The 26683-nt window shown below is 41.8% G+C and overlaps 3 protein-coding genes and 1 long non-coding RNA gene across 5 annotated transcripts; 2 read left to right on the top strand and 2 right to left on the bottom strand.

Moving 5' to 3' along the window:
• Positions 1 to 1444: 1444 nt before the first annotated feature.
• Positions 1445 to 6032, bottom strand: LOC144517617 (neurofilament medium polypeptide-like). The gene is made up of 4 exons (XM_078249707.1): positions 5282 to 6032; positions 3600 to 3799; positions 3366 to 3490; positions 1445 to 3259 (listed from the first exon to the last, which is right to left on the bottom strand). Exons 1-4 carry the CDS (start codon positions 6030 to 6032, stop codon positions 2041 to 2043), a joined length of 2295 nt encoding a protein of 764 aa, XP_078105833.1. The 3' UTR covers positions 1445 to 2040.
• A 2909-nt stretch (positions 6033 to 8941) lies between these two features.
• fancg (FA complementation group G) lies at positions 8942 to 15580 on the top strand. Of its 2 annotated transcripts, none has more exons than XM_078250596.1 (14): positions 8942 to 9110; positions 9829 to 9922; positions 10038 to 10163; positions 10310 to 10482; positions 11415 to 11568; positions 11732 to 11862; positions 11987 to 12133; positions 12359 to 12519; positions 12815 to 12881; positions 13097 to 13413; positions 13498 to 13538; positions 13643 to 13816; positions 14243 to 14357; positions 15350 to 15580. In XM_078250596.1, the coding sequence occupies exons 1-14, from the start codon at positions 9030 to 9032 to the stop codon at positions 15450 to 15452; spliced, it is 1884 nt and encodes a 627-aa protein (XP_078106722.1). In that variant the 5' UTR covers positions 8942 to 9029; the 3' UTR covers positions 15453 to 15580. The 2 variants fall into 2 exon arrangements, with proteins under 2 accessions (XP_078106722.1, XP_078106721.1); XM_078250595.1 differs by having other exon boundaries at positions 9826 to 9922.
• Positions 13186 to 16075, bottom strand: LOC144518154 (uncharacterized). The gene is made up of 3 exons (XR_013502000.1): positions 15987 to 16075; positions 15370 to 15448; positions 13186 to 13383 (listed from the first exon to the last, which is right to left on the bottom strand). It is a non-coding gene; the product is annotated as an uncharacterized LOC144518154 (long non-coding RNA).
• A 444-nt stretch (positions 16076 to 16519) lies between these two features.
• Positions 16520 to 26660, top strand: vcp (valosin containing protein). The gene is made up of 17 exons (XM_078250594.1): positions 16520 to 16641; positions 18930 to 19041; positions 19197 to 19369; positions 19461 to 19603; positions 19726 to 19856; positions 19947 to 20078; positions 20871 to 20973; positions 21235 to 21368; positions 21713 to 21848; positions 23573 to 23685; positions 23912 to 24076; positions 24186 to 24308; positions 24412 to 24624; positions 24815 to 25123; positions 25406 to 25561; positions 25677 to 25831; positions 26106 to 26660. The coding sequence occupies exons 1-17, from the start codon at positions 16625 to 16627 to the stop codon at positions 26209 to 26211; spliced, it is 2421 nt and encodes an 806-aa protein (XP_078106720.1). The 5' UTR covers positions 16520 to 16624; the 3' UTR covers positions 26212 to 26660.
• The last annotated feature ends 23 nt before the right edge of the window (positions 26661 to 26683 follow it).

Genomic DNA, 26683 nt, shown 5'->3' with positions numbered 1-26683 from the left:
TTCTTCTCCACCCTCACCTCTCTCTGTGCTGCTCTATTTATAGGCATTTCTTGTGCTAGCTGATTATTATGCCACTGGGGTTCAGTGCTACAGCAAGCTGAGTCATTTCCCCAGAGAATTGTGTCCATAGAATGATTTTTGGTATATTTTATAGTCAACAGCTGGCCTTCGACCTTTCATTTTTCATCCTGGATGCTTTAATGGAAGGTTGTTATTCAGGATACTGATGCCAATTCCATCAAGGATTACTCTCATTTTATGATTAGCTAGGAGCAGAAGTGTTTGATAAAAATATCACTGTTTTCTTGCACATTGGAGTGCAAATCCAGCAGCATTTAACCAAATCCAGACATTAATGCCTCGTCGATTTATGGATACATGTAATTAGAAGTAGAAGATTACTATTTAAAATGTGAGTGAGTACTGCAATTTGGGACTTCTTCTACTTGTACTTTCCTCAAGATACAAAAAAAGAACTTTTAACTATTCAGCGTCAAATTTACTTTTGTGAAAAGAAACATTGTTTTTGTTGGATGGGATTGTTTGGTTCTTTAAGGGCAAAATAACTACTATAAATAACTAAATAACTCAGTAAAGAGCACAAACAAAACGAAACCAGATAGTGTGTCTTTGCAGAAGTGAATAGTTCAGGAAAATGGTAAGACTGAGTTCTAATAAGTTAGTGATATTAAAATGCAGCGACGAGAAAAAGAAACTCGTAACTTCCACCTGATGTATTTTATGATGCGTTTGTTGATCCCATTAGTACAAAGTCATCTATCCGATGCAAAGAGATTAGATGTGAATATAACACTGAAATCCTGCCAGGAAAGATAACCTTCCAATGTCAGAGATGTGTCAAAGAAAGATGAGCTTTTGTAGCCAGCTGCTGCACTCGCATTAGTAAATACTATTAAAAATGTAGCTACAGCATTTCTGTGAAAGATTGTAGAAATCTATGAATAGCTCGAACAGTACTGTAAGTCATGACCAAAAATGACAGATTTGTATTTCCTCATTAATTTGGTATCATCTTAAGCCTATACGTGATACTCAACCTATTACATAATTGAGTGATATTTATGGTAATTATGAATTTATTACAAAATCACTGCTTCAGTTTGTGAACTTATCTCTGCAGTTATCCGAGTGTAAGCAAGCAGCACTGCTCCTGATTTATACACGAGCGTGGTCTCTGGGACTCGAGTAAGGGTGCAGTTACTGCTGTGGGTGGGTACAGCTCCCCCCCTCCTCATCCGCAATGCAGTGGATTTACCTTTCAGGCTTCACATCTTGCATAACGCTTGACACTTCTTCATAAATCCTCACTTGAGGTCAATGTGCTATTGATTTTATTTTTGCAGATTAAGAAATCTCCCAAAAGCATTTTGTGTTTGATTTTTCATTCTTTATTTATCTGTTTTATATTGCATATTCTCAGCAGTTTATACATAACACATAGTCATCATTGTCCTAGCATTGCAGACCAAAAGAGTGAGACAGTGCAGTTCACCATCAAGAGAAGCTGCATTAAACAAGCAAAATTCAAGTATTTCTTACTGATGTATCTGTAAATATAATATAGACATTTGTATCTCCTTAAATATATGTTTTTATATTCAATATCTGTCACAACCTTTAGCTTGAGATTGTTTCGAAATATCTACCCTTGAAGGCTTGTGTAGGTACAGCAGGCCCCTGCGGTCCCCGTCAGCGGGATTCAGTTTAAATGCACTTGTTATTTATTAAGGGCAGTTATCACATTCAGATAAAGAGTTTAGAGCATTCTGCATTCACTACAGTCATACATCAGAAGCATCAGGGGTATGTAATGGCCATACTTGGGGAGCAGGGGGTTATTTGCTACAGAAATCACTATTGCTTACATACCATCACCTGCTTTGCTTTGGACATTAAAGCGCCCATCTGAACAGCTGGGTGCATCCAGCCTCTTTCTCCTGCTCTTTACCCTGCCTTCCTTCATAGTTCTTTGGCATCTCCACCTCCTCTCGTCGTGCCTTGAATCACAGCTTATCCGTCTTACTTCTTGGCCTTCTCCTCCTTGCTCTCCTTTGACTCGGTGCCAGAAGATTTCTCCGCCTTCCCTCCATCCTTCACCTCCTTACTCTCTTCTTTACTAGTCTCCTTTGTCGCCTCTGGCTTCTTCTCGTCTTTCTTGCTCTCTGTTTTCTGGGGTTCGGCTTTAGGTGCGGACTTCTCCTCTGGCTTCTTCTCCTCTGGCTTCTTCTCCTCTGGCTTCTTCTCCTCTGTTTTCTCAGGCTCTGCTTTAGGGGCAGGCTTTGCCTCGGGCTCGGCCTTCTCTGACTTAGGAGCCGAGGGTTTCTCCTCCTTGGCGGGGGGAGTGCTCTCTTTAGGCTCAGACTTGGGGGCAGGTTTATCCTCTGCAGGTTTCGAAGCGCCATCCGTCTTTGTAGCTTCATCTGCCTTGCTCTCTTTCTTCGAATCAGGTTTGTCTGCCTTCTCTGGCTCTGTCTCCTTGGGCTCTTGCTTCTTCTCTTCCTTCACAGGTTGTTCTTTCTCCTTCTTTTCCTCCTTGACAGGCTTCTCCTCTTTTTTCTCTTCTTTCGGGGTGTCTTTGGCAGTGTCAGGCTTGGCCTTCTCTTTTTCTGGAGACTGTGGTTCAGGGGTCTTGGGACGAGGAGATTTAGATTCAGGAGATTTGGGTGGGGATTGTAAAACAAGTGACTTTGAATCATCTCCTGCAGGCGATTTGACTGCAGGCGACTTAGCGGGTGATTTGGGCATCGGGGATTTGGCTGGTGGAGATTTAGATTCTGGGGATTTTTGTGGGGATTTAGATTCTGGTGATTTGACCGCAGGAGATTTAGGCTGAGGGGATGCAGCCTTTTCTGGAGATTTGGACTTCTCTTCTTCCTCACCTGCCTCCTCTTCCTCTCCCTTCTCCTCATCCTTCTCCTCCTCATCCTTTTCCTCCTCTCCCTGTGCTTCCTTCTTTTCTTCTTCTCCCTCTCCTTCTTCCTCCTTATCTTCTCCTTCCTCACCTTCTTCCTCCTCTTCTTTGGTTTCCTCATCGTCTTCTTTCTCTCCCTCCTCTTCCTCCTCATCTGCCTCCTCTGTCACCTCAGTCACCTGGGTCTCATCGGTCTGTTCCTCCACGATGACGGTATCTGAGATCTCCTCTCCTTTCACTTTCAAGTGGGAAGAGATTCTGCTCTCCAGGTAAGAGTACGGACCTCCTCCTGACACAAAGCGATTCTCCTCTCCCTCCAGTAACTTCCTGTTTTAAAGACAAAGACACACTGTCAGTGAAAATGTCAATAACCTTGGCCATTAAGAAGCCAAATAATCAATTTAATGATGTGTGCTTTTAACCCCTGACCAACCTATAAGCAGCAATCTCAATATCTAAAGCCATCTTCACATTCAGCAGCTCCTGATATTCTTTCAGCTGGCTGGCCATCTCCCATTTGGTAGATTTCAGCTCATTGTCCAGCTGATTGATGGCCTCCTGCAAATATAAAACGTGCAGCATGACAAATATTATGGTATGAAACAGACATTTAACATAATGTGAGTTTTATTGTGGGATGAGTGCAATTCTTGTGTTGATTTCCTGCCTGTAGTGAGTTGAGTTCATCGTGGTGTCTGTCTTCACTCTCCATACGCTGCCTCTCAAGTGAGTCCTTGGTTCCCCGAAGAGTCTCCAGCTCGATGGTGCGGCTCTGGAGCTGACGGCGGTAGTCTGCGATCTCGTCCTGGCTTCCACGAATTGCATCCTGGTTGGACCTAGCAGCTTCAGACAGACGGTCCATACGCACTGCAGAAATAGCATACAAAAGAATGTATATGATTTAGGAATCACATTTGCTCTGTGATACCATTGACTGGCTCATGTCCAAAAACAGTTTGAGTGACCTGCTAAAGTACAGAGAAGTTCTGCGTTCTTCTTCAGTCCATAGGCATCAATTGTTTTTTATCTTGGTACTGAGACATTTGACCTGTCCTGAGAGTCTCTACTGGGGGCCTGAGTAACCTTGGCAGTGTCCATCTGTCAGTCAGTAGTCTGACTCAGCTCCCTCCCTCCTCCAAGCATGAATGAGCCACAGTGCTGCAGTCAGCTGGAAACCACCACGGGAAGGCCATTCCGTGTGCACCTTTCACTGGTTATATAAAGTCAGCATGTAATTGTGTAGCAAGGGTCAATCTATAGGTTGTTCTGTGACGTGCAGTTCAGATAAAACCCTTCTTGGCCTTTAAAGTTGTCAAGTGTGTATTTGTACAGTACCACGAAATGTGAGAAACCTGTGTGCATATGGGTGTTGCCTCTACTTGCAGTATGATTGCGAAGAGGATTGTCACAGGGTTTCATCCATGTCTATCCACCATATCTACATGTAAAGCTTACTTCCAAGTCCTTGGTAAACTCCAATCACGACATCAGAAAGGATGACTGTTAGAGTGATGAAGCATTATCTGTCTTGTCCGCCTTCCGCAAACAGCGACCTTGAAACAACTATTCTATTGGTTCAGGGCAAGAGACACACACACAGCGCACATGGGGTGAAAGCAACAACACACCCACTGTTACCCACAGTGAGAGTGCACATGAGTCATAGTCTCTCTGTGTGCCATCTCACTCCTGCAGTGTTTGCTTTAATTAAAAAATGATTCGTCTGCGGCAACGATGCACCCACAAAAACGCACCATTTACAAGGTCACATTATTTAAATATTGATCTCTGTGCATTTGTTCGTGATATCTGCCTTGACGTAGCCTACCTAATTTGCCTGCAATCGGTTATTAAACGTCCTCTTAAAGTTTCCGATCTGGTGGGATAAAGGGGATCAAGGCAGAATCTCAAGGTTTAAGAAGTCAGCATGCTTTGCCTAATAGTTTCAGTGTTGATGGTCTGATAACAAAAAGTAAGTGACCTTTACAACCCTGATATGAGCACGATACCGCAAACTCATTCGCCTTAATCCAGTTTATGCATCACAATATTATTTGTTTCAAATATGTCATTTCTGGTCCCTTGCTGCAAATAATGGTGTCTTATAAGCATGTTTGGGCTGGGCATATTTTTTTATGCATGACACGATAATAAAATGATTAATTCATCCATTCCTAGTGCTGCAATTAGGCTACAGGCTAATTCAAACGTTATTTAGACTTCAGCACCACGGACAGAGAATAAACACTATGCTGCACACTGAAAAGCGCACGCGGAAGTTTCTATGTGATTTAAAAAACTCAAAAAACTTTAAAAAAAACTCAACGTTCCCCTTCTGACCCAACTCACCTTTGAACCATTCCTCCGCGTGCGTTGAGCTCTTGGATGCGTGACCGTCCAGCTGCGCGCGGATCTCTCGCAGGGCGCCGGTGACGTCCGCCTTGAGCGTGTCTCGCATGTCGAAGCTTACCTGCGCGCCATGAATCTGATCGAGGAGTTCAGCCACTTCTTCCTCGTGGTTCTTCTTCAGGAAAACGGCCTCCTCCTCCAGGGAACGGAGCTTCTTGTCCAGCTCCATACGCGCCAGCCGGCACTCCTCAGCATACTTTTTCATGGCGCGCGCGGCAGCCTCCAACTCATCCCGGTTTCGCGCCTCATCCTCCAGTCTGACCCGCAGGTGCTGGATGTCCTCCTCCAGGTGATCGTGCTCCAGAGCTGCGCGGGCCTTCTCCCCGGTCAGCTGCTGCAGGAGACCCTTCAGGTCGCCCAGCTCTCGTTCGTAGTGCTCCCCAACCGAGGTGCGCCCGGCCTGGCTCTGCCGCAGAGCTGCCGCTTCCGCCTCCAAGTTGCGGTTGTGCATCTCAAGGTTGCGCACCTTGTCGATATAGCCGGCGAACCGGTCGTTCAGGGTCTGCAGAATCTCCTTCTCGTTCCTCCGTGTCATGTCGCCGTTGAAGGTCTCCAAGCTGTCCACGGAGGATGGCTGGCTGTAGGTGAGGCGGCGGCGCTGGGAGTGAAAGCCGCTGGAGGACACGGAGGCAGGCCGAGCCTTGCGGTACGAGGTCGGGCCGAAGAGATGGTGCTCTACCGTGTAACTCATGTTGGCTGGGCCGGATGAGAACTGACTGCAGCAGGAGCGGGAGCGCTGGGCTTATATAGGAGGGAGGGAAAACTCACTCGTCAGCACCAGGACACACGTTTAAAGAGATATCTGTTCTTCAGAGAAGTACTGCTTGCGCAGGAATATATTCACCCTAATCAGTGTAGCACTTTGTGGATGAGTTGTATTTTACTGAAGGTGTTAATGAGGTGTATTTTATTAACGCAACACACCTAAATATTGGTTTTATAGAATGTAAATTGTCAAGTATCACTTTCTATCTTAAGGCATTTTGTGCATAAAAAAAACTTGGCAGTGTATGCATAGTGTTAAATAATTAGAACATGATTAATTTTAGGCCTAATTGCAACTGCCATTGGCTCTTTGTAAAGAAGCCCTGATACATTACTACTTTTGCAAGGTTTTACACTTTGGAAGATATATTCATATTTTGGGTATGCTGTGGCTAAAGTCTGTATGCACTGATTGTGTGGATGTGCAGTGTGTTCTGCTGATGCTCTGTAGCTGTACTGCTGCAGTGTGAGTTTGCAGATCCACGACAATCCCCTGGGACTCAACTCAAGTGCTGCACACACACACACACACACACACACACACACACACACACACACACACACACACACACTCACTCACTCACTCACTCACTCACTCACTCACTCACTCACTCACTCACTCACTCTCACACAGAGGTTTGTTTCTCCCCTTATACTTCTAACATTACTTTGCATCTCTTAATTTCTTCTTTTTTGTTGCTGAAGAGAAAATAAAAAATAATCTCCACATGTACACATGTGGTTGCAGGCCAAACATGACGTGTGACAGCACTGACATAAAAATACAAAATAAAAAAGCATTATAGTGCATGCACATCAGGATGTGCACTGAGCTAAGATGATACCGCACTCACACAAAACCAATCTGAGCTTCCTCTGCTGATCTAAAGAGATGTCTGCTCTGAGAAGAGGACCGCTTCTGAGGAGCATGTATTGATTACTCAAACTCAGGGTGAGTGAGTTTACACTGCATGCCTTAAAGGAGCAGGGACAACCATGTATATGCCTTTCCCTTGAGATGAATCTTGAAGAATAGACGGTTCAGCACGCATTAATTTCTCTGTATCAGCCATTCTTCGTCCCTGTGAACATGTGTGTTGTCAGCCCAATGACACCCAGGACTGTGTGATAGCCAAAGCCCTTAGCCTGTCCTCCAGCAACCATGTCTGCTTAAGGTCCTTACATCTTATTTTTAAAGGTGAAACCCATTACAGTTTATCATGCTTTTTCTCAAATGTGTTGAAATCCATGTTGGAATGTGTTGGTTTGCTATTTGGGAAACACAGTGAGATGTGTTTTGCACCACATCTCACATGTTCAGAGGGCTGAGGGCCACGCAGGACAGAAATAACATTCATCACATCCCCTCCCTCCACTAGCTTCATATTTTATAAATGAGGATAATGGAGCAGAGTAGGCAGAATTCAGTTGTGACGTTAAGAGGATCTCAGTATAGCTCATGTTCCTCAATACCTTGTTATTTGAACCAACTGTAAGCAGCTGAAGTCTACAGGAAAAAAAGACTCATCATTTCTCATTCTGTATAGAATATATCTGTTGGAGAAATATAACAAACATGGACAGGTTTCGGGTTTTATCACCAGTGATGGTTGGGGACTATATTCGTAATCAGAATAGTGTTAAGCCATGCACTGGGGAGCTGTTAAATCCAACAAAACAGGCAGATTTTGGCAGTTGTTGGTTTTTATCAAATGGAACACAATCTGCACTTGAATGCTGCCATGGGTGAATTTGTCGTACTAACAATTTTCTTTTTTATAAATCTTTTTTAATGAAAGTTTGAAGTCTTGCCATGTGAATGACATTGGCAGAAGGACAGCACAAAAGAAGGTGGGCGGCTCCTGCCATGTTATGACCTTCTCCTTGAAGGGATGGATGGAGAGAGGGGAGACAGAGAGAGATGGAAAATAGCAGGATCGATGCAGAGGAAAATGTCACAAAAAACTGAAACCCATCCTATGAGGGAAAAAACACTTGGGGAACTGGAATGAAATACATCTTTTGTGTATGTTTGTGTGTGCATGCCTATGCAGCTACAAGTGTGTGAATATATTGTGGAGCAGTGGATGTCAGAAGTTTCACTTGATTTTCTACAGTGGTATATTTAGAGCTTTCTGTGATTTGAGACAAAGAAAGAAAGGAGGAGTTGTGATAAAGAAAGACAATGGAGGTTGCAGGCAACAGGGAACAAGGTGATGCACTGATGGAGGGATGACAGAGGTATGAGAAGAGAGGAACTGGGTGAGAAAAGAGGGAGTCACCTTGGGAGGGACAAATAGAAAAATGGCTGTCCTGGCAGTCTCAAGGATGACTCAGCTGCAATACAATTACGGCCTTGGCCATGTGTGTGTGTGTGTGTGTGTGTGTGTGTGTGTGTGTGTGTGTGTGTGTGTGTGTGTGTGTGTGTGTGTGTGTGTGTGTGTGTGTGTGTGTGTGTGTGTGTGTAAGCGTGTGTGTGATTATGGGAGTATATCACTGTGGCCAATGCTAATTTTTGTAAGGAGTGGACACAGAGTCAAACTGAATACATAAATGTACAATGTACAACGATGAGAGTGTCTGTATGTCTATTTGGAGGGTTATAACGCTAATGACCAAACACAAACAGCAGAAGCCCTTCACAGTTTTGTGGCTGTAAAAATAAAATCCTTAAATTGACGTTTCCAGAACACAAGCGAGGTTGGCTCTTTTTATGCAGTCTGTGGTTTGGCTCTGTCACAGCTCCACCTGCTGGAGAGTAAGCAGACTGCTGGTGTCATTTCCTGATTTGTCCACGGGGGGCAGCACAGCCCCACTGCACTAAACTCACACTGATGTTTACTTCCTGTGTTAGCTCCCCTCTTTGACAAACGAGGGAAAGTTTAAACAAAACACCAACGACGTTTCAGAAAACAGCGATGTCATGTCTGATAAAATATATCAACCACTTTCTTTATTATATAGATGGATCCAGGAAAACAACGAGTTGGTAAACAAATGCAAGGTAGGAAGGTAGCTGTTAAGTGTCTCGTCTTTTCAGCGGTTAACGTTAGCCTCTACAATCATTAGCTAAATACTGCAACGTTAACGTTAATTTGGCGTTATATGAATCTGTTTGTGCTTGAAAATAGATTAAGAGAGCAATAGATTAGTGTGTAATCTTTTCTAACGTTAAATGTATACTTCTGGTATCAAATAATACTGGCGAATACTATCCTTTTGTGAAATTTCCATTAACACTTCCACTGTTGTGTTTATTTTGAATTTTTTGCTGAACAAAAAACAACCAGAGGTGGAAGAAACCTCCATATCTTTTAATGTATAGTAAATATACCACAGTATAACAAAGTCCTGCATTCAAAGTTTTAATTAAATGCAGGAGTATTGACAGAAAAATCTAAGTAAAAGTATCCATTATGCAGAATATTGCTCCTCTTCATAAATATATTACATTTCATTATACTTGTTATAACGTATGCGCAGCATTTTAATGTTGAGGTGGAGCTGGTTTGAGCACATTTTATACAATTGGATAGTGTCATCTCTATGCATCATTAGAAAACTGATCATATGTTTTCTATAGAAAATGTTTTTGAGAGGTAGCAATGTAAAGTAGCATAAAATGTAAAAGTACGAGTCCTTCTAAATTGTACTAAAGTATAGTACTTAAATACATGTACTTGGTTACTTTCCAGTTTGCTTTCACTTCATTCTTTTAGCAGCGAGGAGGAGGAGATGTCTTGAGCCCAGACCAGAACAAGCCCCATCTGAGATGGTGTTCCTCTGAGTTTCACAAACTTTTAAAGAAAATCCAAGGTGCTCCATATCCTTCATCGTACAAATGCCTAATTTGTTGTGTTGGAGAGCTCAGCTGTTACCTTATGCGTCTTCTATCTCCCTCCTTTAATTTTCCCATGTCCCTCTCCTGCAGGTATCCCTCCTCTTGCAGATTATTTACAGTTGGAGCTGACAGTGGTGTACAATGCGTGTTTGTGCTCCACTGCTCAGTCTCAATTTTCAGACGCTGAGCTGCTCCTCACACAAGCCACAGAGAGAGGTAGATCTACGCTGTGAAATGATAAATGACAAAACCTTAGATGCACAGTAAATGACACAGGAACTTATAGCATACATTCAGTTTTATATTAGTTCAAAATGATTGCTCAGCTCTGACTTTAACAGCCTGCTCCTGTTCCCCTACAGTTATACAGATGACAGGAGATGCCCCTGTTGCTTCAGACCCTCCTGTGTTTTGGAGAACAGTTCTCAAATCAGTGGGAGACACAGCTTTGAATCCCTGTGTATTGTACCTTCTCTGTCTGCAGTGGGCAATATGGCTGTCCACCTGCCAGCTGAAAATTATACAGGAATGTCAGGTAAGATCCTGTTTCTGGCTGTGTTCACTCCTCACTTGTTTGGTGTGGTTTAAGAGAACCCTGTTGCATCTACCTGTTCAGTCCAGTTTGTTTAGGCTAAAGATGTGGCTGTCATTTAGCCTCTGGTGTGGACCAAACCGCTGTACTGAGTCAGTTAGCCTCCGAGGTCAACTCCACAATGGATTGTTTGTGACGTAACCAGGGAGAAGGCTATGTGATATGGATATGTGCTATATATATATATATATATATATATATATATATATATATATATATATATATATATATATATATATAAATCTAGTCTACTCATCATGTAGGGCTGGGCAATATATGGATATTATATTGATATATGAGACTAGATATCGTATTAAATTTAGGATATTGTAATATCCTAATATAACACAAGTGTTGTCTTTTCCTGGTTTTAAAGGCTGCATTACAGTAAAGTGATGTCATTTTTTTGAACTTACAGACTGTTCTAGCTGTTCTATGTTCTAATGTTTTCTCCACATTACTGTTGATTATTTATCACAAATCTCATTGTGTAACTATTTTGTGAAAGCACCATTTGGTCAAAAATATCGTGATATTTGCTTTTCTCCATAGCGCCCAGCTCTATCATCGTTGGTGTAGAGGCCATGCTGTCTCCTTCCTCTTTGATCTCATGGCCTTTCGTTATCTGTTGTATCAGTGTTATAATAAAAAGTGTTATTGTTATAATAACACTGATACATTACATATGTGGTGTTTATGTTTGTTTGAAGAAAAACATGAAGGAATGCAAACTTTCCTCAGAACAATTCAAGTGCATTTTCCCCCAACATCTCTTTTCCTGTCTCAGCCAGTAAAATGTATATATGCTGGCATGCTAAGTCCCCAACTGTGTGGGATACTGTAAAGCTACACTGTATTTGTTTCCGGTGATGCAGGATGAGCTGTTCTCTGTGTTTGAGACACTCTCTACTGGAGTTTGGGATGAAGGGAGGAGCGAGCTAAGGGAAAAGTCCTCTGACATTCCACTGCTGGTGATGGACCCAAGAAGGCTTATTGAATTATTGCAGATCTGTACTATTATTGCCCAAGGTCAGCAACATTCTTTCAATTTTTAAATACACAAGTCACCTTGGTATGAACTAAAACAGGAGGCAGACAAACTTAGTAGCAGTACAGGGAAAACTATTATCTGACTCCTTGTGTTTGTAGTATTGAGTAATTTAATTTGCTGTCCCCTGCATGTTTCATTAAGGTGCAGAAAGTTTGAGTGAGGGCCGGAGTTCAGAAGCGCTGTCTGGTCTGCAGACAGCTTCCTCCCTGCCTGCTCCCAGAACTCTAATAGCATACACACACCTCCTCTCAGGCTCTTGCCTTGCCCATATGGTAAACATGCAGACAGAGTCTACACAAACAGAACAGAAGCAGACATTTGGCATGTGTTATGCATTGGCATAACACGTTTGAGCATTTACATCCAGTGAGAGTGTGTGTTTGCATTTGTCTCCAGAGCCGCCCTCAGATGGCATTGCAGTGTTACAGGAAGGCACTGGAAACAGACTCCCGGTGTGTGTGTGCTTTGTACCAGAGCATGCTCATTTACAGACAGCTGGGCAACACACAGGCTGAGATACAAGCTCTTCGTTTGCTGCATTCAGTGAGTAGCACAAGTAATCAGTACATACATACATACATACATCGTACAGGAAAAGCAAGTTTCTAAATGTAGATACATTATTTTGTATGTTAAAACATATTATCTGCATGTGTTGTTGTAGAATTGCCCTTAGCAGGTGAGCCAAACGTGTATTTTGGACACTGACACATTTTCACGTAGGTGTAGGCCTGCATACTGAAACATGAAGCCTCTCTTGTCCCACAGACTTTGATGTTGCCCTTTGCCACAGAGCCTGCTCTGGCTGATACTTGCCTCCTCTCCCCGTCCTTACTGCTGCGCAGCCAATCACTGAGCAGCCTGCTCTCAGTTCCCTCTGCCCTCTCTGTTCTTCACAATCTGGCCTTGAAGTGTGTGCACCATGGGAGGTGAGAAGGCCAGCATTGTCTTTTTCTGGTACCTGACCACTGCTTAAAACCAGAAAACGTAGACGGAGATGAGTTTTTTACTCTTTTTATTTTTTATTTATGTATCCTTTATTTAACCACCAGAAAGGTCCCACTGAGAAACAGTATCCTTTATGCCAGGGAGTCCTGGTCAAGATGGATAGCAAAACAAAAAGTTTCATAAACAAGTACAGACAGGGACAGATAACATCACAAAAACAAGAAAACATGCCACATAGTGCACATTGTAGTTTTTGAATGGGTGCTTTCTCTTCAGGGTGTCAGATGGTGTGGAATATTATTTGGACCTGCTGGCTGTTCTTCACTCAGAAGATCAACATGGAGTAAGACTGAAAACACTGACAGACACACATGATAATTTAACAGTGAGCGTTGTATAGCAATAGCGAATTAGAACTCCGACAGGGGGATGCAGGACCCTGACGCGAAGCGTATGCATGGTATAAGCTCATTTGTGAGAAGCCATGATGTATTTCCCCTAGGGAAGAATACTTTAACACGTTAATTGACATCTGTTTGCTGTATGTCTCTGTCTCAGGTGCATGCTGAGGGCCCTCCCCTCCCTAGCTTGCCCGAGCTTTACCTGCAGGCTGGCGCTGCCCTGCTCATGGCCCGACGGCCTGCTGACTGCATGGCGCTGTGCGATGAAGTCATCACTACGACACTGGAGCTGCTGCCAGAGAAGGTGGTGTTGGCAGAGCCAGAGGAGAAGTGTGAGGCTGAGACCAGGGCTCTGTGTGCAGAGGGTGATGATAGGGTGGCGATGCTGCTCTGGGCGGGGGCTGCCTACCTCCTCCAGGGTCACTGCCACACTCACCTGAAGGACTGGAAACAAGCAGTGACTCACTACACAAGGTCTGTAAAATGAAATTGGCTTTAATACTGTCATCAGTGTTGGGGATTATAAACAAACATGCACGATTGCACCCTGCATTACAGGTGTTTCAACCTGCTGGTAAAGGTGCGCTTTAAAAAGGGAAGTAAGTACTTTTCTTTTTTCTTGATACTTTCAGAGAGAAATCACACTTTTTTACATACCCTTCAGCTAGTGTTACATTTTATTCTGTTTATTGTTTAATTACAGGTTTCCAACCACAGATTCCCAGTGCAGATATGGTAGGCAAGCAGGGAACAGATCTGTGTATCCTCCAGAGGCTGAAGGGACTTTCACTCGCTGGTAGGGGCATCAGCTTCACCCAGACTGATCAACTGAGAGAGGCACTGAGAGACCTACAGCTCAGCATGCAGGCATTCCCAGGTATACACACATTACAGCTGTAACTTAATGATATATAGAGCAGAGCTTGAAGCTATTTTTGATTTTGGACACAGGATTAAGGCCAGTGCACTAGGGCAGAGGCAAGTTAAGGTCAGTCAAATGGTCTTTAGGCCTATACTTAGCATTATGAAGTATGATTTGAACAGTGTTTGTCTGTACAATGTCTGTACATGTGTTGGTAATGACAGTACAGAAAAATGGTCTGATTGGGTTTATAAATGTGAACTTAAACTATGATCTTCACATCTTATTTTTTTTTAAATTTTTACACACAACACCTACAGTCCTGCACATGTATGAGCCATGAACTGTATCATTTTGACATGAATGTACTGTAGGACTGTGGTGAATCTGTACTTGGTTTGCATGGTCCTTTGTTTAATCATGCTGTATGTGCTGTCTCAGAGTGCGTGAGCGCAGGGCTGTGGTGTGGTGAGGTGCTGTGGAGGCTTGGCAGGAGATGGGAGGCAGCAGCTTGTTGGGAAAAGACCTGGAGCTTCACGCCGCAATTCTCAGTGGAGTAAGACACTGTCATTCTTACTCGCACTGCAATGCACATTTTACCCCTGTTCACTCTAAATGCATCTTGGATGACCTGGTTACACATGTACAGCTCTTAATACATGTGTGAATGTGCCCAAACCCACTGTGGGGTCATGGGATTTGATTGTAGTCACACTCAGAGGTGGTCAGTGTATAGTGGAGTGAACACAGATATATCCCCAACCACACTAAAGCTTTTTTTGCTTAACTTTTCAGTGCATAAAGCAATACAAATCTTACAAAAACTGTTGATTTGCATCTTTCAAAAGATCTAAGACAGGATGTTGTCGACAATTTTACAGCAAAACGATGAAGCATTTAGTATTGCATAATATCGTTTCCCTTCATTGTTGTTGGTATGCAGGGAAAATGTCATCACCAGGTAATGAACTCAAATATATAATTTACTTAAGAAATAAAGTTAGACAACTTAAAAATCACACCAACCATGATAAATGCATTATTTTAAGTGGTTCACATACTCCACTGTACAAATTGATACAATACCTACAATATATGTAAATAAGAACACTTTAGTGATTTCAACTGTAGGCTTGCACTGGAGGTGATGCATCAAGTAAGGACTACTATCGTTTTCTCTTGCTGTTTGGTCAAGATAGCCATGTGCAAATGTGCATTTTTTTTTTCTCTTTAGCAGAGGAAACATTTTCCTACAGATAAACTCAAATATAAACAGGGAGGCTAAAATCTGATCTCAAGTGGTTACTCAAAATGCATTTGAGATGCATTCTGATGCCACAAATGAACTGGAGTCTGTCACAGTTGGATCTAGACACAATCTGAATATGTGCTGATTTAGAATACTATGTCTGAACAGGATACATTTTTTTTAAAGACAATAACATGTAAGCCCTAGTAGTTTATTCAGTCTCTTGCTGCTTTAGACAGAGCATGTTTACTATGCTGTGATATTACTCTCCTAACTGGTATATGCCTACTGTGTTGCAGGAGTCTATCTGTGTACCTACAGGAACCCCAGTCTGGCCCTCTGTTGGACTCCTTGGAGCTGCGCCGCAGAATACAGGAACTTGGTCCTCCATTGTCAGCCTAGAGAGAGACAAAAGAAGTATACCCTATCAATTACTGAACAGGATCAACTTTCTCTGGCCTGTGAACGGAAACCCACAACAAACATGCATCTACTGAGACAGTAAAATAAAGCATCTTGTTTGTTTGAGACTGAGAACACAATGTGGGGTATGAAATTAAGATTAAATTAAAATTAAGATTACTTGACATACTGGTCTGAACTGGTTCGTAGGAAATACAGTGTGTATGTTGGCCAGGCAAGATTAATCAAGACAGTAACTTCAATAATTGATTGTTTTTTTAAGATAAAGCATAATACATACGTTAGAAGATACACACCATAAACTGTGTTGCTGCTCTGAAATGCCTATTAAAACCAATTAAATAATAAATGTATAAAATAAATATCTATATATAAATATCTTGTAAAAAAGTTTAGTAATAGTATTTGATTCAAACCTGACTTTTTTAGTTTAGAGGGTATGATTTAAGTTTTGTTTCATAGTTCTTTCATTATCAATTTTAAAATAACAGTATCCTGAATGGCAATATGTACCTGTGGCTAATAATAAGGCAAAAATACATCGGAGTGACTACTGACTGAAGAGATAAGGCACCAGGTTAGCTGCACAGAATACATCTCCATGGTCATTTATGTGGCACTGCTTTTCCTGAAAACGAATCACGGCTAAATTCAGCCAGGATAACTGGAAAATCCCGGTTTAATCTGCTATCTATTTTTTATAAAATAGCCCTCCGTTCCGAACAGTCACGTTTTCAATGGACACTGCACTAGTCGAGTGTAAAAGACAAATTTCATGTTTATACGATTCTTCAACAACAACGCGGTGCAAATTAATTGGATGTCAGAAGTTTGGCGACAGGCTTAAATGACCAATAAGAGAACGATTGGTAAAAATAGGAACATCCCACTCATTTGTAACTGGCCAAATTTCAACAATATTCTGGATGACGTCATACTCCACATTATTTCATTGGTTACCTATTCTGATGGACTGCCTCCAGCCAATCGGAATGCCAGATGCGTCCAGCTCTTGGTATAATTGTAAAAGAAAAGCACGGAAACGGCTGGTCTTTCGTGTGAAATCACTGAGAACGTCGAGTAACTGTTAAGCCTCTTAAACATTTAGCTAGAATTTCTTTATTTATTAAAAGTAATCCAGGTGGACGACCATGGCCTCGGGAGGGGAGTAAGTAGACATATCTTTTAGTCCTATTAAAATTCGTTTTTCTGAACAATGGCTGTCAGCAAATGCTTTTTAAACGGTTAACGTCAGCTCAGAATACGTTCACGTTAGTTTGTTAAAGTTAGCTCGATTAGCAGGAGAGCTAATGGGGTCAGTCACTGCAGCCTCCGCACTTTAGTCCGTTGGTTGAATAACCTAGCTAACTTAGCAAAACCCACTGGCCGGTGGGTATTATCCCGACAGTTGTCATCCACACGGTTGTCGTTGTGGTCAGTTAACCGTATTAAATCACCCAGCGGTGTGACAGCGATAACTGGACAAAGCGCAGTCATCGCTGTCGTGTTTGCGGGCTAATGTTAGCTTAGCAACAGTGTTAAGGCCAAAGCCATCCACCGTCACACCGACAGGTTGGCCTATCCGCCGGCTAATAGCCTGTTTTCAGAAGTGGTTTCAAATTGTAAACGAACAAATAACGTTATAAATATAACGAGCAAATGGTATAGACTTGTGTTATAGGCTGACAGTAACACGAAATAAACGTTAACGCTAGTCCTTTTTACACGACGAGCTGTCAGCCGCTCTACACTGGGCACCAACGCTAACCGGCTAACAAGCTAACGTTATTCATTCCAACGTTAAATGATCGACGCTTTACTTGGGCTCTATTTTTTTTGTTATCTTAACGGTCGTAAAGTAACTACTTATTTTCTCATCTATGTAGCTCGTGCTAATGTTAACAAGTAATGTATTCAATGTCACGGTAGAGTTGTAACTTCAGTCTTTACCTAGCTAACAAAGTTTTTTTTTCTAATTCTTTTGCTGTGTCATCTGGCGAGCAGTTAGCTATAAGGCTAGCATTAGCATGCTAACAACATGAGAAACTACAAACGCTAGACTTTTCTGGAAACCAGTCACCATGTTGAACCGTAGCGTTAACTAATTTAACGTTACTGATTATTTTGTGACGATATTTTGAATGTAGGCATGATTGTAGGTATTATCCGTAGATCACGTTTATTCATGGCAAGTCGCGAGTTGTGTAAACTAGCTACCTTTTTTATGACAGCTTTATTTATATAGCTCCTTTTTAAACGTTACAAAGTGCATTACAATTAAAGATGGCGGTAAATAAGATAAAGAATTAAGATATTAATAAATACAATAAATGTCATCGGTTAGAAAAAGCCATGAGATAAAAGTAAATCATAGGAAGAGGTTTAAAGGGATACTGAGTTCGCCAACCTGAGATCCTCAGACATTGAGTTCCACAGCTGAGGGTCCTGGAGTACAGCAAACGCCTGGTCACTTTTGTAGTCAAGTCAAAATCTTGGAACTATTAGTATGTCCCTGCAAGAGGATCTCAAGCAGCAGCAGTCAGTCTCATAGGGAATGGCCAAACCATTCAAGGCTTTAAAAACGAGCAGTAAAATCAATTCTAAAAATTAGAGGTAACCAGTGAAAGGCAGCAAGGATTTGTGTAACATGGTCACTTCTTAGTGTGAGTTAAAAGCCTGGCAGCAGCGTTTTGTATCAACTGCAGTCTTCAGATGATAACCAGATGAATTTATGACCTCTTCTAAGTTGACTGAGGAAATAAATGACCTGATCTTGGCTAGATGTCTATAATTGGGCAAAGCAGGACTGCACAATTTCTGTCATCTGGTTATCAAGACAATTCAAAATCAAAAAGTTTACAGCATTCTTAATTCGTCATTAATAATGTAAGTATATACATACACACAACAGAATATTGGGTTCCTTTGACTAATGCCTAATATCCATTATCATAAGTTGATGTACTCATATTCAAAAAAAGACAGACAATGAGGTAAAAATACACTCTTGACTACCAATACAAAACACAACCAATAGTCAATCATGCCTGAATACTAAGTATACTGGATTTCTCTTCACACCGTTTGAGCTTGGTTTTAATGATACAAGTAATGATCATTTTAGAGCTCTGTAGGTCAGGAGTCAACCATATTGACCCCCTGAACACAGAAAGCTCTCCTGCAAGGGATGTTTCACCAAATGGTGTTTTCCAATGGCCCATAGACCAACCAGAGAGACTAAACCAGAAACCGAGAAGTTTCACAGAGCACTTTAGGGGCCTGGTTGAATGTAGACAGATTTAATAGTGAGACGTTGATGGTTGCCTGTACACATTTCTATTACACAATTGCTAGCTTGAGCAGCTTTATTATTGTAGGACATGCATGGGACCTTGATGGTGCACAATAAGAGGTATTTTCTTTTACCTACAATGTTGTATCTGCTTCTTTGCATAGATCCAAAAATGATGATCTAGCCACTGCAATTCTGAAACAGAAGAGCAGACCCAACAGACTGATTGTTGATGAATCCATCAATGAAGACAACAGTGTGGTCTCTCTCTCTCAGGTAGACATTCAGAAGGCTTTATGCATGGCTAATGTATCTACAAATTCTAAACCCTGTGGTCTGTCATAGATCAGTTAAGTTACTATCTTTCATCTTTAAATTTAAATGTATTAACACTGAGGTGCACAAAATAACTTTGTATAATGTCTCTTAAGACCAAGATGGACGAGCTGCAGCTCTTCCGTGGAGACACAGTGCTGATGAAGGGAAAGAAGAGGCGTGAGACCGTGTGCATTGTGCTGTCTGACGACACCTGTTCTGATGAAAAGGTTCGCATGAACAGGGTGGTCCGCAACAATCTGAGGGTCAGACTGGGTGATGTCATCAGGTGGGAAAAAGCATACACTTGCCTTAAATACTTTCCACAGCCCTTTTAAAAAAAAAAAAAAAAAAAGTGTTAAGTCTAATATCTCCTTTAGCATTCAGCCATGTCCTGATGTGAAGTACGGAAAGAGGATCCACGTCCTCCCAATAGATGACACCGTAGAAGGAATTACTGGCAACCTGTTTGAGGTCTACCTGAAGCCATACTTTCTGGAGGCTTACAGGCCAATTCGCAAAGGTGAGCCTGATTTTCATTATCAGAATAAAGCTTTTATTTTACCTGGCTGATCAAATGTTTTAATGTATACGGTGCAGCTCTGTTAGTGTCAAATTAACATTGGTTTTCTTTACTTTGTGAAGGTGATATTTTCCTGGTCAGAGGAGGCATGCGTGCTGTGGAGTTCAAGGTGGTAGAGACTGACCCCTCTCCCTACTGCATCGTTGCTCCTGATACAGTCATCCACTGTGAGGGAGAGCCAATCAGGAGAGAGGTGGGTAGCAGGTACACACAGTGCATGGTTAACATTTGCCAACAATAAACAGCATTGAAATGGGAACCTCTTGTGTTTTTAAATGTGCAGGATGAGGAAGAGTCCCTGAACGAGGTTGGCTATGATGACATTGGAGGAGTGAGGAAGCAGTTGGCTCAGATCAAAGAGATGGTGGAGCTGCCTCTTCGACACCCTGCACTGTTCAAGGCCATAGGAGTCAAGGTAAGGCACCAGTTTGATCTGAATTGAGGAACAAGTAAACGTGTTTGGGCTCCATTGTAGGATTTTTATTTTTTTTATTTGTTATAGTTGCTTGTGCAACTATAACAGGTTGTGCTACAATAATCCTTGTGCAGGAATGACAGTGGCAAATACTGACTTGCTTTAGCTATATATTGCTGTGTAACTGACATTATTAAAGCACTTGAGTCTTCTACACTGTTGCGGTTGTGTTTAGTATGTCTGGTATAACGTAGACTGACTGTAATCTGGACACTTCCAATGCAGTAAGCACAGTACAAGTCCCAAAAAATATCAATGCGTTGAAATATAAGCCTGATTGGTTTACCTGTCTCTGGGGGCATGTCTTTTTTATACACACACACACACACTAAAGTTTGATTTGACACAATTTGGGCAAATCATTTGGGAGAAATTTTGAAAAAAACAGTCTGTAGACACGGTGTCCGGATTACCGTGAGGGCTCATAGTATTCCGGGTGGCTGGTATTTCATGTCAGATAAAATGCCTCTGTAAATGTGTTTTGTTTCTTGGATGACATATGTATACATTGCCCATAAAATAAAGTATTTATATATAGAATTGCGGGAAAAAGGTCAAGTGTCTGGAATACAGTGAGCCTACATTACAGTACATTTACAGTGTTTGTTTTAATCGCAAGAAGTAGATGCACTACCTCATGACATGTTTCCTCCTTTTTGGTTTAGTTTGGCTTACTTTGTTTGTTGTCATTAATAAGGTTGTTTTTTTTTTTGTTTTTTTTCCTCTCTTCAGCCCCCACGTGGAATCCTGCTATATGGACCCCCTGGAACCGGAAAGACCTTGATTGCAAGAGCTGTAGCCAATGAAACTGGAGCTTTCTTTTTCCTGATTAATGGTATGAACACCCATCTGTATTTATTTTCTATAGACACTTATTCAAAGTATGGAATTTCTTGATAATGCTGAGTTTGTCCCTGACTGCTTTGCCTTGTAGTTGCTGTTGGTTATGTGTTGGGATTGGTTAGAATAAGTATTTATCAGAATCCTATCAGTGGTTGGAAAAGAACAAAATTAAATTTCGGTATCATTTGAGATCAGGATTTACTTTTTTTTTTTTTTTCCTCTGAAATAAAAATGTTTGGCTTTCGGTTTATAGGTCCTGAGATCATGAGTAAGCTGGCAGGAGAGAGCGAGAGTAACCTGAGAAAGGCCTTCGAAGAAGCAGAGAAGAATGCTCCTGCCATCATCTTTATTGATGAGCTTGATGCAATTGCTCCTAAGAGAGAGAAGGTGAGCGGGAAGAGAGGAAATCTAAATGGATAGCTGAACAACAGTACAGTGTCTGTTCATGACCTAGGAGTGTTCTGAAATAATTGAAAATGGCTATCATTGTCCATACTTTGGAAAGCCTTTGCACACAAAGTGTAGTCTATTTATGTAAAATGTCTTAATATTTTGGAATTTCATTTGGACAATTAATCCTTCACACTCCTGATTTTAAATAGAGCTGCTGGGGGTTTTGTGAGGTCATCCTGAGTGCTTATATTTCAGACACTAATGTCTAGGTAATGTTTAAAATGTGACTTGCACAGCAACAATGCATGTTGTAATATTTTTATTTTATTTTTTTGTAGACTCATGGAGAGGTGGAGAGGCGCATTGTTTCCCAGCTGCTGACTCTTATGGATGGCCTGAAACAGAGGGCTCACGTCATTGTCATGGCTGCCACCAACAGACCCAACAGCATTGACCCAGCTCTCAGGAGATTTGGTAAATTATCTGGTTACTCGATGTGTTCAGTTACTGCTGTAGTGAAATAGAAGAAGCATCTAATGCAGGTCTCAGGCGTGCAAACTCCTTACCTTTCGGTGAAATTCACTGTTTTGAAACCAAAATGGGTCACCTACATGATTTGTGTAGATCCGACTGGTCCGGCCACAGTCTTATAATGAACCAAAAATATTTTTTACATCTCTCGTGTGTTCTGTGCTAATGCTTCCTACGCCACCCCGAAGAAACCCCGACCCCGCTGTACGCACCCAGCTTTACGGAATAATTATCATTATATAAAGAATCATTGATAATTAACGTGATCATTTACTAATGTTAGATAAGTTAACTAACGTTAGCTGACAGTCTCCTCTCCATGTTAGATCTAGTTCAATTACGTTTGCTTACATTTAAGGGAAGCTATGCCGATTTTCCACCTATGTTTGTCTTTGTTAACTAACATGCATGACAAACTACATAATGTTAATCTTATCAAAAATGAGTACTGACAGTGTCCTCCAAATGCACCTTGCGCCTTAACAGGCTGCAGGGTCTCCATCAATAGGTCGAGCCCGGAGGGCATTAGAGCTGTTCTTGTCAAAGCCCAGGAACATTAACTGTCAGATTACGGTGCAAAGTTCATCAAATGGGAGGTAGGCAGAGTTAGAAAATAATCTTATTATACTTCAGACAGTGAGCTGGATTATCTTTACTCTTTTGCCCAAGTCAAGTATATTTGTCATTTATTTTCACCATATGACCTGTCAGGTATCATCTAGTAGAAACCATTAATTCAATAGCTGTTAATTTATTTGATCTGCTGCCCTTTGGATCAATAAACTGAAATTAAAAATGATGTTTAAGTGATGCTTTTGACTTAAGCTGCAGATCATCTTGCCTTTGCTGTCTCACAGAACGGTCTAATAACGTGTGAATGAAATGCTTTCCTTCAGAATGAGATTTTCATCCTTTGACATTTGTGTACTTTTCAAAGTGAGTGCTTAAGGTCCTTGTTTCACAAGTCCTATATAGTTCAATTTGTATTTTTTGCCAACATTGTACAGCAGTCACATGGCCAACATGCCTGCGTTTTAAGATCAGTAAAGCAATGTAAATATGTTTAATAGCTTTGCACTAAAATATAGCCTGGTTTCCTTGAACATTTTGTCTAAGAGGCATATAGTGTTTAATCTTATATTCATAGAGACGGTGGGATTATCATTGTAGCAGGAACTTCTATTCATCCCCAGCAAATTCAAATGTAACTTTTTAACCAACAGCATCCCTTAAGTTGACTTACGCACTTAAGAAATGTCACTAATAGACCCGATGCTACTGTTTTTATATAACCTGAAGCTGCTCTGTGTGCATGGCTTACTAAGCATGTTGTCAAATCACTGATTAAAGCTGCTGTTTATTTAGTGGGCTCTGCAGTTCAGTAGTGGTCCAGTTTCTCACAACGCTGTACAGTTTAAAAGGCATGTGGGATGTTTCTGACAGCCTTGACAACCGGTTGGAATTGGATCTTGCCGATTCGTCAAATACCGATGCTTTGTAAAATGTAACTGGCTACTTTTTACCTCCCATATGTGCAATCTGAAATGTTCCTACTTCTGCCATACCATTAGAGAGGAGGCAATAAGTAATTCTTGCAGACTGTCTTATTGCTCTTAGCCTGTTTCAATTGGAACTAATAAGTTTGTTTGAACCTTCGCTACCTCCAGGGCGTTTTGATAGGGAAGTGGACATTGGCATCCCTGATGCCACTGGCAGATTGGAGATCCTCCAGATTCACACCAAGAACATGAAACTGGCTGACGATGTTGACTTGGAACAGGTCTGTCCACATCGTTCTTTCTGTACATGTCATTCTTTTCCTGCAGTCAGGGGACACAACACACTGCTTCCCTGAAGAGAGGGAGTCATGTGCTTATTGCCTTGTCAGTTCCAAGTGAAACTACACAGGAATTTGCATGATGCAATTTACATGATGCAAACATTCATTAGTTGACAAAATAAATTAAATACAGTAGTAATATTGTGCCATTTTTTTATATATATAGGTAGCCAATGAGACCCATGGACATGTGGGTGCGGATCTGGCTGCTCTCTGCTCCGAGGCTGCCCTGCAGGCCATCAGGAAGAAGATGGACCTGATTGATCTTGAGGACGAGACCATTGATGCTGAAGTCATGAACTCACTTGCTGTCACTATGGATGACTTCAAGGTAAAATCAGTGATTATAGTGTTTAGTATATGGTAGGAGTAAAATGTTTTCATTTGGCTTATATTGGCCTTCTGAGCCCTTAACTAACATGCTAAACGCTGTCCTGCAGTGGGCCCTGAGCCAGAGCAACCCATCTGCACTGAGGGAGACGGTTGTTGAGGTTCCCAACATCACCTGGGAGGACATCGGAGGTCTGGATGATGTCAAGAGGGAGCTGCAGGAGTTGGTGCAGGTATGAACCTCTTGCAGAAGTTTATCTGAAACGGCTGTATCCCAAACGGTGACATTTAGAATGTTTTATCTTACTGTGTTTTTCTCCCTCTCCTTAAACGCAGTATCCAGTGGAGCACCCGGAGAAGTTCCTCAAGTTCGGCATGACCCCATCCAAGGGCGTGCTGTTCTATGGTCCCCCTGGTTGTGGTAAGACTCTGCTGGCCAAAGCCATCGCCAACGAGTGCCAGGCAAATTTCATCTCCATCAAAGGACCGGAGCTGCTCACCATGTGGTTTGGAGAGTCCGAGGCAAACGTCAGAGAGATCTTTGACAAGGTAAGAATGTCGTTACAGGTGTCGGTCATACAACTTGGGTGCAGAGGGAAAAAAAAATCTACACCACCTTAATTAATAATTTCTAATTTACATTTAATTTGCAAGAACAACCACATGCTTCAGTTTTCCTCGTGAAGAATTTCTACATTGTTTTGTAAGACCATTTTGTGTGTCCGTGTGATAATTCCAGGCTCGTCAAGCAGCCCCATGCGTTCTCTTCTTTGATGAGCTGGACTCCATAGCCAAGGCCCGTGGCGGCAACGTGGGAGATGGTGGCGGAGCAGCCGACCGCGTCATCAACCAGATCCTGACTGAGATGGACGGAATGTCCAGCAAGAAGAACGTCTTCATCATTGGAGCCACAAACAGACCAGACATCATCGACCCTGCCATCCTGAGACCTGGCCGTCTGGATCAGCTCATCTACATCCCCCTGCCCGACGAGAAGAGCAGGATGAGCATCCTGAAAGCCAACCTCCGCAAGAGCCCCATCAGCAAGGTGACAGTGCTGCTACAACTATGTAGTTGCAGTTTCTTATATTCTTTTTGTTTGTATGCAGACATTTTTTATTTCTAGGCCTTCTGTCAAATACCTTGTTGCTCATAATGCTCCCAGTTTGTTAAAAAAATATCTTTTGCTTTATGAAACTTTAAGATCCCCTGTAATAGCATGACAAAAAAAATCAGATTTTAAATGAACTTCATTTAGAATTGAATCAAAAGAGAATCAAAATATGTACAAGTTTCTAAATTTGTGTTTTTTTTGTAATTTGTTTGTTAGGATGTGGACGTGGACTACCTGGCAAAGATGACCAATGGCTTCTCTGGAGCAGATCTTACTGAGATCTGCCAGCGGGCGTGTAAGCTGGCCATCAGAGAGAGCATCGAGAATGAGATCCGCAGAGAAAGGGAGAGGCAGACCAACCCGTCAGCCATGGTCAGTGCTTGTTCTGTCCCATTGGTCAATTTTCTCATCTGGATGAGCATCTGCACACTACTACTCTGCTGCTGCCTTAGAGGTTTTACATGTTAACACTTATTTTTATCCGTAGGAGGTGGAAGAGGATGATCCTGTGCCAGAGATCAGGAAGGACCACTTTGAGGAGGCAATGCGATTTGCTCGTCGCTCCGTCAGTGACAATGACATTCGCAAATATGAGATGTTTGCTCAGACACTGCAGCAGAGCCGTGGCTTTGGCAGCTTCAGGTATATTTTCTCACATTTTGTATTGGTGTTGGTAGCTGTCCATTTAAGTCTTCTGTCTACATAGGCATTAGAAATAATCTGCATGTTTTTAAAAAGATGTTTGTAAAAAAGCTTTATTGTATTAGTCAAGGCATTTTCCTAGAATCACTGACTACAGAAAAGAATTACTTCACACTTCAAAGTACTGAAATTGCCAGATATACTAGTTGCCATATCATAGAATAAGCTCCCTATAGAAATGGTAAATTACCCTCCCATTTTTCTCTTTTTCCAGGTTTCCCTCCAGTACTGCAGGTGGCAGTGGTCCAACCCATGGCTCAGGAGGAACTGGCACTGGTCCAGTGTTCAATGAAGACAACGACGATGACCTTTATGGATAAATGTACACTGCCCTACAGTGGTCAGTACTGGGATCACACCTGTACAAATTCTCACCAGATTCCACATTTTTAGGACTTTGTGCTTCTTTCATGTGTTCCTTTTTTTTGTATGACTTCCCTTGGAGAACGCATGTAGCCGCTTGGTTTGCCCTGGCTTTGATGTGGGTGGGGGTAAGGGGATGTTGGAAATGGAAGGTGAGTGTCTGATGCAGATTTGGGGTGGGGGCGTCTTGGTGAGTGGCCTCATTCTCAGTATATCACAACCAACATGAACGGCTTTAGTGATGGAATTCTATGCTAGACTATAAGAAAGAAAAGAAAATAAAAAACATTGCTTATGACTTCCTCTTTTTTTTTCTTTTTTTTTAAATAAACAGTAGCATATAATGTATTACAAATTTGTCAAGGTTATGTTGTTGAAAATAAAATCTCTCAAAATGGAAGTGTTATCAGTGTCAGTTTGAAACTTCTT

The sequence above is a fragment of the Sander vitreus genome, chromosome 5, assembly GCF_031162955.1.
Source record: "Sander vitreus isolate 19-12246 chromosome 5, sanVit1, whole genome shotgun sequence".
In the NCBI taxonomy this organism is placed as follows: Eukaryota; Metazoa; Chordata; class Actinopteri; order Perciformes; family Percidae; genus Sander; species Sander vitreus.
Note: the sequence above shows the minus strand (reverse complement) of the source record. Positions and strands in the feature narration are given on the sequence as shown.

Excerpts from the sequence above, each read along its gene's own strand:
- vcp (XM_078250594.1), top strand. Across the intron at positions 19,370-19,460 it reads AGACTGGGTGATGTCATCAG|CATTCAGCCATGTCCTGATG; the intron begins GTGGGAAAAAGC and ends TATCTCCTTTAG. Across the intron at positions 25,124-25,405 it reads GCAAGAGCCCCATCAGCAAG|GATGTGGACGTGGACTACCT; the intron begins GTGACAGTGCTG and ends TTTGTTTGTTAG.
- LOC144517617 (XM_078249707.1), bottom strand. The coding sequence starts at position 6,032 with ATGAGTTACACGGTAGAGCACCATCTCTTCGGCCCGACCTCGTACCGC. Across the intron at positions 3,800-5,281 it reads CGCGGAGGAATGGTTCAAAG|TGCGTATGGACCGTCTGTCT; the intron begins GTGAGTTGGGTC and ends CTATTTCTGCAG. Across the intron at positions 3,260-3,365 it reads ATTGAGATTGCTGCTTATAG|GAAGTTACTGGAGGGAGAGG; the intron begins GTTGGTCAGGGG and ends TCTTTAAAACAG.
- fancg (XM_078250595.1), top strand. The coding sequence starts at position 9,030 with ATGTCTGATAAAATATATCAACCACTTTCTTTATTATATAGATGGATC. Across the intron at positions 10,483-11,414 it reads AAATTATACAGGAATGTCAG|GATGAGCTGTTCTCTGTGTT; the intron begins GTAAGATCCTGT and ends CCGGTGATGCAG. Across the intron at positions 12,520-12,814 it reads AAGTGTGTGCACCATGGGAG|GGTGTCAGATGGTGTGGAAT; the intron begins GTGAGAAGGCCA and ends CTTTCTCTTCAG.